Genomic DNA, 14,641 nt, shown 5'->3' on the forward strand with positions numbered 1-14,641 from the left:
ACTTGTCTTTTACTAAAATACAGCTTTCAGAAGTTATATGAAGACATCAACCAGTAAAAGAAAAACCATCTCTTTTCTATCTAATGTGTGCCAGTGGTTCATCTTCCTTGCAGTTAAATGTTTTTGCCTAATTTCTCTTTCAAATTTATCTGGTACTTGTCACAATTTTCTCGGCAAGATTAAAGGACTACTTAGTACCTAGTTTATTCTCCCCACAAAGGTACTTATGCACTTCCATCAGACTGCCCCTCTAGTCATCCTTTTGATACGCTAAAGAAATTGAGCTCTGCGTATGTATTATAACTATGGCCTCAGATATTTGGAATCCTCCACTGTATAATATTGCTACTACCTACCTACTTCCATCTTTGCAAAATGCCTTAAATAGTAAAGAAATATTGCCTCTCCGGATGATTTTTTTTTCTTGCTCTTGTAAGAAAACAACAATATTCATATGCTGATCATAACATAAATGTGGTAGTAACAATTTAATCTTTAAAAATTTACCCTGGATGTAAAAAATATAGTCCTGATTCTCATTTACATTATTACTGTTAAGCAAAGTGACTACAGGGTGTATGTAAAACAAACCCACATTTTACCACGCACTGGTAATTACATGGTACTGAATATTTCTCATGTAATAACTATGTAATCATCATGTTATTCCTGGTATATAAATTTTATTAAGTTGTTTCTTGATACTGCATCAATCTTTATAATAAGCATGTGTAAGAGCCTTAGTTTTAAAAAAAAAAACTTTTCCTTTTTTTTCTTCATGGGAAAGGTTCCCTGTTACTTATAACAACATACAATGACTACTTTGGAGCCACTATGGTCTGTAGATAGAGTAACATACATTTTAAGAAATATCTGAAATAAATATCTAATAGCAAGATGTGAACATAAAGTTATTTGGTTATGATACTTGCTTAAGTAAACCCCCAATTTCTTTCTTCTTTTACTAATCGTACTGAAATATCTTAAATTTGCAAATTATGGCTAGAAAAAAAAAAATAAAAACAGTCTTTCTTTACAGATTTTTTCAAAAAATCATTTCCGATTGGATTAGAAAATAAACAGTCTAGTTACTCATATTGCATTTGGAAACTTTGCAGCTTAGTTTCCAGAACCTGGAGATTTGTAGACACAGAGGAAAAGAAATTCTCATACTTTCGTTAGTTTCTTTGTTTTAGATCATTATCTGTGCCATTTGAAATATCATGCAAATATGGCCTATAGCTTTGATAATTTTTTCCTATAGTGCATTTCCTCATCGAAAATTATACTTAGATGCATTATAGCTATATCCAAATTGCATTTAAACTTGAATTATTATCTAAGATCCTCTTAGCATCAGCACTAAAAACATACTGTTGAAGGGAATTTGAAAATGGTACTTCGTGAATGATCTGATCAGAAGTTAATTTCTATTACCATGTGAAGCTGATGTCCTTCCCTTTCTAGCATGAGAGCTGAATATTCAGTAGAAGGTTTTGGAGCATCTAAGGTCTTTATCTTTTCTCCAGAATATTATTAGATGCCACATTTTTGATCTATCAATTATGAAAAAAAAACCCTAACACTAAAAAAACGGATTTTAGAGTGCTCTTCCCCTAAATTTACCTGTGCTCCGATGACATTCTTTTGTAGGAAACCTGTCCTCTGGAGGCTAATTTTGCACATATAACATTCCTGTTAATGATATTTTTATTAAATACCAGTCTCAGCTAATGCTTTGAAACATTTCTATCTCGGACAAGAAGAATAAATTAATGTCAAAAAGCATATTTTGTCCATCTCCCTCAAGTTTCCAAACACATTCTACAATAGAGCCATGCCACAGCTTTTGAAGAAAAAGTAGGTAGAACTTATTAGTGTGGACCAAAGAAAAGTGTATTTTTATTGGGCCTCTTCCCAGGTATGGCTAGTCTTTATAGCTAAAACAAGTGAGAAGAGAAAGAGAAGTGTCTGAATTGATGTGTGCAGATAGGTTCAGCTCATGGGTGGGCACCTGCCGTAGACATCGCCACTGAAGTAGTTGATGTTGATCAGAGTTTTAACTAAACTAAACTGGGGTCTTGTGATGGCAAGTATCAGACAATTTTAGTAATATTGCTCTATACCCCTCATTCTTTCCAGTCAGTCAGTGAGCTAATCATCCTGAAGAACACAGTTTGAAAGGGTTATTTCTAAAAAAGATGTATCATGGACAAGTGTAAATTATAATTAATACCGTAGGTGGCCCTCGGTCCTGATGAGTTAGCAGCTGCCTGGCCAGCCTCGGTGTGGCTGGGAGGAAGGTCTGTCCCACAGGCACATGCTGCAGGAAGCAGGCAGGGACTCAGGTAGGGGAGGAGAGGGATGGATATAGTTGTTACTCAGCAACATATCTGAAGGGAACATGTAGTCAGCTTTGTCTATTGTGCTGCCTCTTCAAACTGAGTCGATAATGCCAGTGTCAGTTTCAAGCGAAGCGTGTGCCAGATTACAGATAGCTAGCAATGGCATTTGAGAGCCGTTAATTGTGAAACTTGAGAAGAAAATGTGCACATTCTTTTGCCGAGTGCTATTCGAATGATGGCCTTTTTATCCCAGAACACTATGGGTTTCACTTTTATTCTCTTCCCACATAAAATGCATGAAGTGCACCGAGTCTCTTTCACTTGGCAGCTTATATATTGCATTCTTTGCAGGGACTGCTTTGGCTTGTTAAAATGTACCCCATGTATTAAAATGAAATTGTCACTGCTGTGTGATGCAACATAACATGGTTTGACACCAAGTGCCTGCAGCTACAGAAAACAGACTTTTATTGCATTTATTCTTTCAGAGACAAGAGTCTCTAAAGGCTCAGTGCAGACATTCGCTTAGTTAAATCTGAATGAAGCCAAAGTGAACAATCTAAGTTGCTGTCCTTGTGCTTGCAGAAATGGCCCAGCCCACATGATATGCAGTGATACCACCTGGAAAGGACAATTTTAATGATTCCACCTGAAACAAACTGACAAAAGTCTTTGACTTGCTCAGAGAATTAGACAATTAGGGTTGAATTTTTTTTTTTTGGTAGTGGTGGGATGGCCCTTTGAATTCTCGCAGACTTGTACCCTGGAAGACAAACTGCTGCTCTGTGTGAACCACTCTTTCTGAAAACCATGTGACAGGAAGGGCGGTGGATAAATTAATTTTTCAAAGATCTAGACTGGTGAGAAGTAACCAATATTTATGTCAGTGGAGTTATTTTGCAAAGAGTACTTACAAGTAAACACTGCTGTATTGAAGGAGCATTGAACGTGTTTTATAAGGACATTTTTTCTAAGAAAAACAAAAGTTATGTGATTTTTCTTTTTGCTTTCTTATTAGCTTTCCATTTTTCTCTTTTCTGTCTTTAAAGTTTCTATATCCACTCTATAGCAAAGTCAACTGTTCTCTGGACTAGTGTGCAGTCAATTTACAAGACCTGAAAGAATGGTGAATTCCCAGATGTGTTATGACCATGGTTTGGGATTTGACTAGTAGCTTTGTATTGTTTACAGTTTCTTCAGTAATATATGTACCAGTTCACTGTTAATGCTTTAATGTCTCAATGCTGAAAGTTATCTTGAGGTCATATAAGATGAACAGTAAGGCATTTCTCCTGCCAGTGTTACATGTAAACTACTGTCTTCACCAAAAATTTGGCTTTATGTTGTGATAGGCATATATGTGTTGTCTTTTGTTTTGCTATACAGTCTGTCTTTGCAGGTTATTTTTTTAACATTGTAATCCTTAATAATTGTTGCTTAATCCTTTGGGTTCTTTTCCAAATCCTGTATTTTTTTTTTCATGACATTTGAAGTTATTTTGGGTGCACAAGGAATGTAGAAACACGTCCTTTGCCTTTCGTGAGAGCATAAAGAATGTCCTTGTTCAGGGAGATCCCCCGGAGCCAAAAGGGAACTGCTCATTGACACTGCTGCAGCTCACACATAGCTGGGAGTGCAGCTGCAGGCTTTGAGGGTGGCAGATCCTCCTCGCAAGCCACACCGTACCATAATGAGCTCAACCAGTTTCTCTGCAGAAATGGGCAAGAACAGCTTTGAAGATTTCTCTCTGTGCTTGTCCTTTTTTCTCCTTTTGCTTTTTGTTTTTGCTGACTGAGCACTTTCATAACAGCCTAGTAATGTGTATTGCCTCTACCCCCATCCCTCTCTCTTCTCTTTTCCAGAATGGAGTCTACAGAAAAATGTGAAGTAGTAATTCAACATTTTAATGGCAAATATCTGAAAACACCACCCGGTCTACCAGGTAGGTCTAGCCATCAATATGAAGTTTAAAAATCACTGTAGAGTTTAGAATACAAAAATGCTGGAATTCATGTTGAGATTGGCTTATATTACCAGCCCTGGGCATATGACTTCTCTGGTTGAAGCCTATTCTTTATGAACTTTAGCAACTTCTTCCTTGCCCAGGTTTGTGTTATTCAAACATTTATGCCTGACAGCAGTAAATCTAAGTACATATAAAAATCACCTTGTCTTACTGCATTTTTTCCTTTTAAACACATATATTCTGTGTGATTTTTTTTTTCCAATTAGAGCAAATGTCACATAACTAAATACTAGTGCTTTTCCAGCAAACTAGGAATATAACTAGATCAGCAACTGCATTATAGGTTATAAAATAGCCAGGATTTCAGGTTGTAGTAACTTTGTGTTCTTTACTGTTACTAGTTATTGTTACTAGTTACTGTTGCTGCAACAATAACTGTTGCTGTTAATACTAACTGGGGTTATTTCAAACATAAAGTGATTTTATACCATTTGTACTTGCCATAACTTAATGAAAACCTGCGATTTTCTGACAATACCTGTAGAATACATTCATTGGTGTGTCCGTGCCACATCAAAAGCTGAGTTCTAGACAGGTATCTTGCTTTTGAAATCTTCAGCTGTCATCTATATGGCCATCAGCTGTGCAAAGTTTAGTGATCAGCTGCCTCATTCTTAGTGCTTGACAAGACCTCCCCGAGGCCACAAATCTGCAAAGATTTCTCCTTCAGATTGTCTTAAGAGCTACATTCAATGAGCAGAAAATCCTTGCAAGTATTGCATCCTCAGTTATTCTCTCTTTTTTCTTTTTTTTTTCTTTTTTTTTTTTTTCTTTTTTTTTTTAACTTCCATTACAATATTTCCTTATTTGGTTACTTTCATTAAATTCCTCCTTATTCATTGCCTGTTTCTTTATGCAGAAGATGCACTAAGTAGTCTAATTAAAAGAGAGCCATCTGCACAGCTACTGTGTACAGTAATTGAATGCTGCAATGTACATATAAATTTTAGTCAGATCACCTTCATGAAAGAGTATAAAACTTTTAGTACAAACTGCAAGACTCCATTTTATGGATATCTTTTTCAAAAGTAGTCACTGACAATTTTTCTCAACACCAACTAATGAAGTGCACCACCAACTTTGTGAAGTACCATTGACTCGGGCTGTATAGAACAATGGGCAGAGCCACATAGGCAGAGACCTTAAACCTTTGGGATGCCTTTCTGTATGCATACATTGAGCCCCAGTAGTAATCTGTTTAATATCATAGCAACACCCAATGGAAAGAGTGTGAATAGCAAGGAATCAATAAGTGCAGCTTCGTCATTATATAACCTTGTGTGCTTCATGGTCACATTTCCAGTTGTCTCAGACAGGACGTATCATATTGAGAAATAAAGCAGAATATTCTTACAGTGTCAGCTTGAGACAAAAAGGCCACATGGTAAAGAAAGAAAGCTAGAAGTTGCAAAGAGTTTGGCTGGGTTTTTTTAATTCTTGAATTATTCAGGAATATACTGGGTATTTAACATGAACAATGTGGGACATCAAAACAGAAGTCATGGTAAAGTAGCACGATGACTTTTATTCCAAGTGTAACACTGAAATTGTATTTCAAGGGTTATAATTTTTGCTGCTTTCTCAATTAAAAGACATGAATCAGCTCTTAGTTTCCTGAAGCAGGTGTCCATGTGGGAAAATTGTCTACTATGTTTCTCTTACGATTGCTGTGATCAGATGACATTTAGTTCCAAAGATGAGCTGGGAACTGACTATTTTAAGAGTTTTTGTTTACCTAAGTACTGTTCAGATGCAGATAAAGCATAATACAGCTTGGGGCAAAGCCACTGGACCAGTAGTTGAACTCACTCAGCTATGCACTTGATATCTGTAAGATCCCATTTTGTCCTCCACTTTTGGAAGATAGATTTTGTAGCTCCAAAAACAGATAATTAGAAATTATCGTAGGGTGTTTGATCCACATAAAAGAGAATATTTATGCCTCATTATTAGAGTAGGGCACTCTTCAAATCTGTGTTTAGAAGATTTTCCATATTCATTTGTCATCTTCTTAAGAAGCCAGAGGACAAACATGTTCATTTGAGCAGCTGGGTCAATTCAAGTGATACTGGCCACTCATATTCATTCACCTTTGATCCAGTAAAAAAACCCACTCAGTTCATAGTTTCTTCTTCTTGACATCAGTTCTTGTTATAGCTTCTCAGTTTATACATCTGTGCTGTGAACCTGTGCTTAAGCCTCTCGGCAAAGGTAGAAGTGTCTTGCTTTATCCCCCTCCTGGCAGTTGCTGATCTTTCTGCATGGAGAAGGAAGGAAAATCAAGTCTCCTAGTGTACTTTGAAAATAACAGTCAGAGTCTCAAAATTATCCTCCCATCTTCTCAGTAATTGGCATAGAAAGAAAATAATCTCTAGTTATTGCTGTGACCTCTGTGTGGATTTCAGTTTCAAGGAACTGGAGAAAATTAGCAGAAGTACACAACACTATCTGTTATTAACCTCTACTGCTCAGAGGCATGATCTTAGTGCAAGAGAAAATTAATCAATACTTTCAGGGTCAAATTAAATTGATTTAGGGTTTACAGATGGATTTCTTTCAGGCATAGTGATGAACTGGGACACTTTTACATTTTTGTCCACATCTCCACTCACCCAGGCTCTGATGTTCTGGTTCAGCTTGACAGCTAATGCAAGGTTGCATGAGGCCCATCAAGAAAGAAATTCGCCTGGCTGCAGACCATTTTATACTACGCTGGTTCCAGAGGCAGTGGGATTATGGACCAGACAAATCGCTTTGGCAACTGACTTCCATCCATCCTGGTTTACCCAGTTGTGTTCCCTGAGATTAATCCTGGTGACACAGTGGGATGTATGTCTGTGGGAGTACCATGTCTGTAGGATAAAATGTTCATGTGTTGTGGGGGCAGTTGTGCCTGGTTGCCAAGTTTTAATGGAAGAAGGATTGGATTAGGTAGCTTTCGCGTGATGCTGAACAGCCTGTCAGAAAGACTGGGCACCATGGCTCTGGCTTTCACAATGAATGAACTATGGACCATGACTTAGTTTTTACCTCCCAGAGAGTTATCTCAAACATTCATATGGAATACAGAGCTCTTTCACAACTAATGTTTTCTCAGCAAATGAGATGTAAATTTAATTGGATGTTGGAATTTTTTTTGTTGTTGTTGGAAATAAGATAGAAATTACAGGACAGACACTGTCGTGTACCTCAACGTTTGAACCCAACCAGGAGTCACACATTGAAGCTCATCAAAGCCAACAATATGACAGGAAAGAGTAAAGCAGTGTTGTGTCTGCAAGGAAAGGAGTGCACGCAGGGCACTCTAGATGCTCTGTATTCTATATGTTCCCAAGGCAAAAATAATCTTTCCTTGTTTGACTTTCTAACTTCAACTACTGTCTGTTGTCTCTTAAAAATTGTAGAGGTGAGCACTTGCAGCTCCAGACAACTCTACTTCAACCCAGTGACAATGTAAAGGTTATTTTCTGGCACTTGAAATATTTTGCTGGTTGGATGTGTAATGCCTGGATAAATTGAGCAGTATTGTGTCTGTACTGGTGAATTATCCTTGTTAAGGGCATTTCTGTGTCCAACTCCTTGGCTTCATTCCATTCCAAAAGGAATTGCTCCACTGTCCTGCTTGCTTAACTAATAAGCACTTCATGATATTCTGTCTTAGATATACAGTACAAAATAATTGGTTGTCCCATAAATAATTAGTTAATATGTTTGCATTTCTTCCAGACTGAGAAAGAACAGTTGTCTCCAGAAATCTGCAAACTCTCAGTGCTTGACAGATTCCATGTGAACTTCATAAATATTCTGAGTAGCTTTGAGTGTCTATTTTTTTTAGTGGGTTTTTTGGTTTGTTTGTTTTTCTTTTCCCTTTATTAGCACTGCTTTTCTGAGATAAATAGACCAGGGCCTACTGGGTATATTTTCTTCCTATAGAGAGTGCAGCCCCATGTGAGACTAATTGTATAGGCCCTGTATTGCCACTCTGAAAGAGAAGTCAGCAAATGAATGCATCAGACTATAGCGCTGTACGTCTCCATCAAGATGTGAAGGGCACTACTAATAATGAAGGTACCTCACCCTCAGTCTTTCAGTGCTGCATCTCTTTTTATTGGTGAATAGGAGACTTTATATGGAATCCTTCTAATCTATCACATTTTGCAATCACTGAATTCAAGCAAAAATTCCTAGCTTTTCTGTCAGTAACAAATTGATTTCTCTTTGGATGGGCAAGCTTAGGGTACAGTTTTTGCATAGAGCTTTTGTTCATCTCCCAGTATCCTTGGATGTCTTTTAAAAACTTCATTTTTCTCTTTTTGAAGAAATGCAAAGACTTAACGAGTTCTACTTTTCTCTCTGGAATTTCACAGGAACATGCCTCAATTGCGGTAATTATCCTCTGCTGATACGTCCATTATGCTCCCTCACAGCATTTTCTAGTCATTATAGTACTTCCTAAATTTCATTTGCTTTGTAAATACTTTTGGTTGTCAGAGGACATTGGGCCAATTCCTATCACAGGGAAAATTTCAAAAAAGTGAGACATATGAATACTACAATGCATGGTCAAGAATCTTCCTCTTTCATAGTAGCTCTGTGTGGCTTTTTTTGCTAATTTTAATGCTAGGTTACAAATATCTTGACAGAGGGAAAGATGAGAGAAGTACTATTTTTGTGTAGGTTAAGAACCTCACAAGTAACAAGCGACTGTGGCATTTTGGGACTGACTTTTACTAGAGCAGAAACTCTTAAATAGAAAGAAATTCTCTGCAACAATACGTATGTATTTGCAAATGCCTCATATCTTTCTTTAATTGTTTTTGGCCATGCATTTTTCTCTTGAAAGGTCCCAAGCACTGTTTTTTTAACAACTCATTTCACCAGAATGAATGGATGTTTTCTGCCGCTGTCCTTAGTTTAAATATTTCTCTTAGGTCATCTCTTAATTTCTCCAACCATGGAGAGTAAATTCAAATACTTAATCTTTGCTTCAGAGAAGTAGACTTAGAACGTGGAATAATGTATTTAGAGTGACATGTTTTCTAGGAGATTGTGGCTAAAATGATCATGAGAAAACAGTACTCCAGTTGAGGGTTAATTGTGCAATGGATAGTAGCAACATTTTCCACTGTTTTTCTTTTTATCTTAGTGGATGAACAAATGATACCTTGTTTGTCATTAGTGATGCTGTATTGCTTTTCTAAATGAATGAACTTAAAATGTTTTGTCTGATAACTTCTTAGACCCTTTCTTTTAGTTCGGTGCTTTATATTTTTACTTAATTGTCTCTTCATTTATATGCATAAAACACTGAAAAATTCTTCCAAACTATATTCTTGGGGAGTTTACCTCACTTTATCAAGGTAAGCAATGCATTACTGTAAATATACATGTCTTTCTGTCTCACTCTCTGTATATATGTGTATGTATCTGACAATTTAAACAAGACAAAACAGCAGCCAGTTAGAAACTAGATATTGGTTTATAGTTAGCTTAAAATATTTGTTGTGTGCTACAGAGAAACAGAATACAGGGCATTCTGCTAGGTTTGGTACTGGTAATACTCAGTGGAGCTAGTTTAAAAAGGGGTTTATCCTTTATATGTTGTTATCCTCAGACATTATCTTTACTCACAAAAAAACCAAATTCCCTCACTTGTATCCTAGTTCCTTTAACGTATATGATGTTAATATTGTCTGAATCTTTATATTGTCTACCTTCTAAGAATTCAGTTTTGTAAATATTTTCATTGTTATCTGTTGACTGCAGTATATAAATCCTTCCCTACTCTATCAGAAAATATGATCCATGTAAAGACCTTTGTAAAAGATAACTTTAACAAATTTTCTATTTCTTTATCCTGTTTCCAATTCCTGGCTGTCATTTTTTATGGAATCACTGTTATCTTTCACTTTCTGTGCTCCATGAATACATGTGCTCAGCTCATTGCTAGCAGAAGTTTCTTTTACATCTCAAAACCTCTAAACATTCTTTTAACGTCTGTCGGTTTCCATCTTTGACAGACAATTAAAATCTTTAATTCCTTCTGTTACTGTCCTGCCTGAGTCCTGGTGATGACCGTGAGGCTGTAACTCCTTCTGCTCTGGACCCCAGGTGCTTCCCATGTCCTCGGCAATGTGCAGGCAGCAGTCCCCAGCTCAGGTCTCTCTGACAAACTGCTGAGTGCAGAATTAGCTCTGTGGACTTGTTGCCTGGGTCATATTGGATGTTAATAGGTGCCTTGATGGTATACGTAGCTGTCAGAAGAGCATGTCCCTAGGGAAATAGAGTTTCATTTTTCAGACATCACATAATGATTAAGATCACATAGACACTGCAGGAGGCAGCCGTAAAGATCGACTTTTTAACCAAGACACTACAGAATAGGTACTGAATTAGTAGAAAAGACAAAACCTTTTGCTTAGAAAGCACTTCTCTGTTTAGGTCTCTGAGGCTTTGCTTTGTACCTCATGCAGGCTTCTTTGGTGCAGCCAGCTTCATCAGTGCAACGTGTTCTGCTCTCCCTTTTAGAGCCATGGCTATCACACAACACCAGTGGAGGGTCCTTGGTTTGCCCTCCTTTTGGTACTCAGCCTAATATCACTTGTAGTTAATCCAGCCTGTACTGACTTTTCAGCAATAGATCTCAAATAGGTTATAACTTCAACTGAAATCAAGTGTTTCTTGGACTGCCTCCTTCCTTTCAAAGACAGCCTATAAAACTCAGATTACATTTGTGTTGCTTCGTGGCATTCTTGAGAATTTCAGATGTGAAGTGTGTCATTTTGTATCACTGAACAACAGGTTTCTCTGTCTTTAGCACCTTTTTTCTTATTTCTCCAGAGTTGTGTTTATGTAACCTTCAGTTGTCCTCGCTGTGCTGACATTTGTGTAGATGATTCTGATTTCATAGCACACATTTCCATGCCTTACTGTAAAGATCCCTTCCAAATTTACTGGTTTTCTTGGATTTTGAAGATTGTCTATTCTTTGGAGGCAAGGGATACTTTCTAGAAAAAAAAAAAAAAAATCTCCTGTCTATTCAATACTAGATCTCATTTCCATTTAGCTCAAAAAAAGGCTCCCTTTGGCTAGAAGGATAGAGAATTAGATGTTTACCAGTAAACCACAATAGCCGGTATGCACTTATTTCTTGGAGGAACATGAGTTGAGCTAATTTGTATTTCAGATATTAGGATGTGTGTATCAGTGCTAAATCATGTCGTTTGGGTTCATTAGGGAATTGATGTGAGAGATGACAGAGTGCTGACATTGTCTCAGACCTGCCTTTCCAGAAATATAGGAAGACGTTAATGATGCGGACAGTCTCAAAGAACTGATGTGCTACATATTTATGTCTTTGTTTTATTTGAGCTTTTACTGGTCTGTATGTTCTTAAGAAAAGAACCATATCTTTTTGTATTTTAAATAACCGTATTATGAAATATTGACTTTGGTAATCTGGCTGTATAAGTAATGATAAATTATTGCACAGCTTTTTTATTACTTTGTAACCAGAAGTAATAAAAACCACATAAGATCACTTTGTTTGTGGTATTGCAGTAATTCAGGTCATGATGTATAAAACAATATTGCTGCAGTTTAGATTAAGATCTTTCACTTGGTTTATAAGATTGAAGTTAGAGAAGAATATGGCATATAAATGAGAAAAGGTCTTTCTGTCGCAGTATCACCTGTCATACCTTTCCCAAGATTTCCAGAAGTCTGCAGCATAAATGTAGAACTGCATTCATGTCTCATTCATAATACCTAGTGGTAATGAACTGTGTCACAGTTTATCTAAACTAATTTTAATAGATACCTTTTTTTATTTTAACTCAAAGTGCATTTTTGCTGTGAAGACTGACTATGTAAATATTCTAATTCGGCAGATCCATTCCCTTTTTATGCAATGGCAGATATGTTTGCTTGTGAACAAGCTTCTATATGTTATTGCTGCATAACCAGCACAGCTGAGAGCGTGTGTACTGAATTCTGTCATGCCTCATACATCAGCAGGAGAAGTGTCGACAAGTTTCAGGTCCAGGGACAGTGCTGTTCCTTGGATGCACTTGTAAAACCCAAGATGAGACAGATGAGTTGCGCAGGTGTTATGGCAGGCAAAATTTATGAGCCAGAAAGATTCACAGCTTGAATTTCAGATTGTTTAGTTCTGAAGGGCTGGCAATTGAAAACAAAGCAAAACAAACAAATAAAAACATGCAAATCAGAGCATGAAACAATGTGGAACATTGTAAAGTCATTTGTACATGATTCAGATTTCAGGGAGGAATTCTGCTTTTGCATCAACTATGGCCAGCAGTGGCACCACTCCTCCTGCTTTTTCCTCTCCTGCATTATTTTATTAGTCCCTTCAGGACACTTTAAATGATGGAGTACATCTGCTTTGCAGGCCCTACTGCTGCAGTATAGTGTTGTCACACCTGAGCCAGCTAGTTTAAAACTCATTTACAAAGCTAACTTGAGCAAGGATATCAATCTAGCTGAGCATAGACTAACCATTTAAGCTCATAGTGTTACGCTCAGTAATATCCAGCAAGTGGTTTACATGATCTGGTTTTTTTTTTAAAACTGAAGAATATTATTTCCCTTTCAGCCCTTTCATAGAAAAATTCTTCCTTTCCTCCTCTTTCTTCCCTCCCTCACACTTTTCCACTCGCTTTCACATTAAATATTTTAAAATTGGACGTATAGAGAAGTTTAAGTAAGAAGTTTCAGTCTGAAACTTTGCCCTGTAAATTCCAGCTAACCTGAGCAAAATGTGTTATTGAAGTTTAACAGTGTACAAATAGATATTTTTTGACACACTCCTTTGGGCATCCGTATTTCAGCCAGAAGTGGAAGCCTCTGGGATTGGACTTTTCAGATGTCCCAATAAAATTGGAGCATTGATTTTTCACACGTTTTGGAATGCCACTGTAAATCAGCAAGCGTCCAGGTGATGTCCGCCTGGTCTGTGCTGCCTTCAGGGCTCAACGGGGAAGCGGCGGCTGCTGCCTTCAAGCACACTTGGGCAGCAGACACAGAGGCTCTCAGGTGGGTTTGCTCCATCAGGGCTTTTATGGAGGGTTTTCTCCGAATGCATCTTTAGTGGCAGAGCCTGTGAAGCATTAGGTGGCTTGAAAGAGAGGACGCATACCCAGACTTCTGAGGGTTTTTGTGAATAGAAGTCAGCCTGCAGGTGCTTGGTGTGTCCTTAAGCATTTGGGGAGAAATTTGGTGCTGATGCCTTTAGGAAGGATCGTGTAGCAAGAAAGGGGTGTATCAAGAGGGGGAAAGCACATATAACGAGAAAGAAGTATACAGGGTCTGTGCTCCCTTCTCGGTCTTGCCTTTCTGCCACTTTCCCTCCCTCCTTTCCAAAGGAAACCTTTCCATGCCACCAGAGGAGCACTGAGGACTCTTCTGTGGGGCTCCCCCTCTGAGAGCATGAAGTGTCTGAAGTGGTGTGTGAAGATCTTTCCCTTTGTGATTCATCCAGACAAAGTAAGACGAGCAGTATCACAACAGCAGTTTCCATATGTTTTGAATACCAGGAGCCTCTTGCGTAATGGAAGTCTCTCTCTCCCCCTTCTCCTTTTCAAGTGGTGCTGCACAACAGAGAAAAGCAATTCAGCCTGAAAGCACTGGGAAAGCAGGATGCTAACATTTTATTTGATTTTTTTTTTTTTTTTTATCACAACAACAATGTCATTATGCTGGTCAGCAGTCCTTACCAGCTGTAAAAGCCCCATTTCTTGGCCATTTCTGTTAGTCTTTCTTGTTTGAATGGCAGCATTTGATCACAAGATCATAGAAAGGTCTTTTCCAGGTTCAATCACAAGAACTTGAAAGAGGGGCAAAACAGCCTACATTTTAGTAGGACTGCCTTAGTCTATGATGTGTCTGCAATTTACCTTCTACTATGTGAGAGACATCAAGAGGGAGGGGAAAGGTGCTGGTTGTCTGATTCTACATCTATCTTTTACATTAAAGCTCATTAAAACAGCATTTTATATGTAGCTTTTCCTCCACCACCCTCTATATAATCCTCAAGTATATAGTATTTCCAGAATTGCTGCTGCTCAGCAAAGAAAAAGAAACTGAAATACAAGAGAGGAGGGGGACAGGAGTAATTTAACTTTTTTATTGCATGGATGTGGTATGAGAAACTACGTTTCAAAGGCCAAGTTTTATAAGCCTTACTTCACGTAAGACTTTCCATTTCAAAAAATGCAGATTTTAACCACAAAAAAACCCTAACAAAAAATCT

At 37.6% G+C, this 14,641-nt stretch overlaps 1 protein-coding gene across 3 annotated transcripts in view; it reads left to right on the forward strand.

Moving 5' to 3' along the window:
* RBMS3 (RNA binding motif single stranded interacting protein 3) overlaps nt 1–14,641 on the forward strand; it is a 448,215-nt gene that overhangs the window by 298,014 nt on the left and 135,560 nt on the right. For all 3 annotated transcript variants that reach the window (XM_074900571.1, XM_074900573.1, XM_074900572.1), the window contains exon 6: nt 4,208–4,287. In XM_074900571.1, coding sequence (XP_074756672.1) covers nt 4,208–4,287 — 80 coding nt within the window. The remainder of the gene's footprint in view (nt 1–4,207; nt 4,288–14,641) is intronic.

This window comes from Athene noctua, chromosome 2 (genome assembly GCF_965140245.1).
Source record: "Athene noctua chromosome 2, bAthNoc1.hap1.1, whole genome shotgun sequence".
In the NCBI taxonomy this organism is placed as follows: Eukaryota; Metazoa; Chordata; class Aves; order Strigiformes; family Strigidae; genus Athene; species Athene noctua.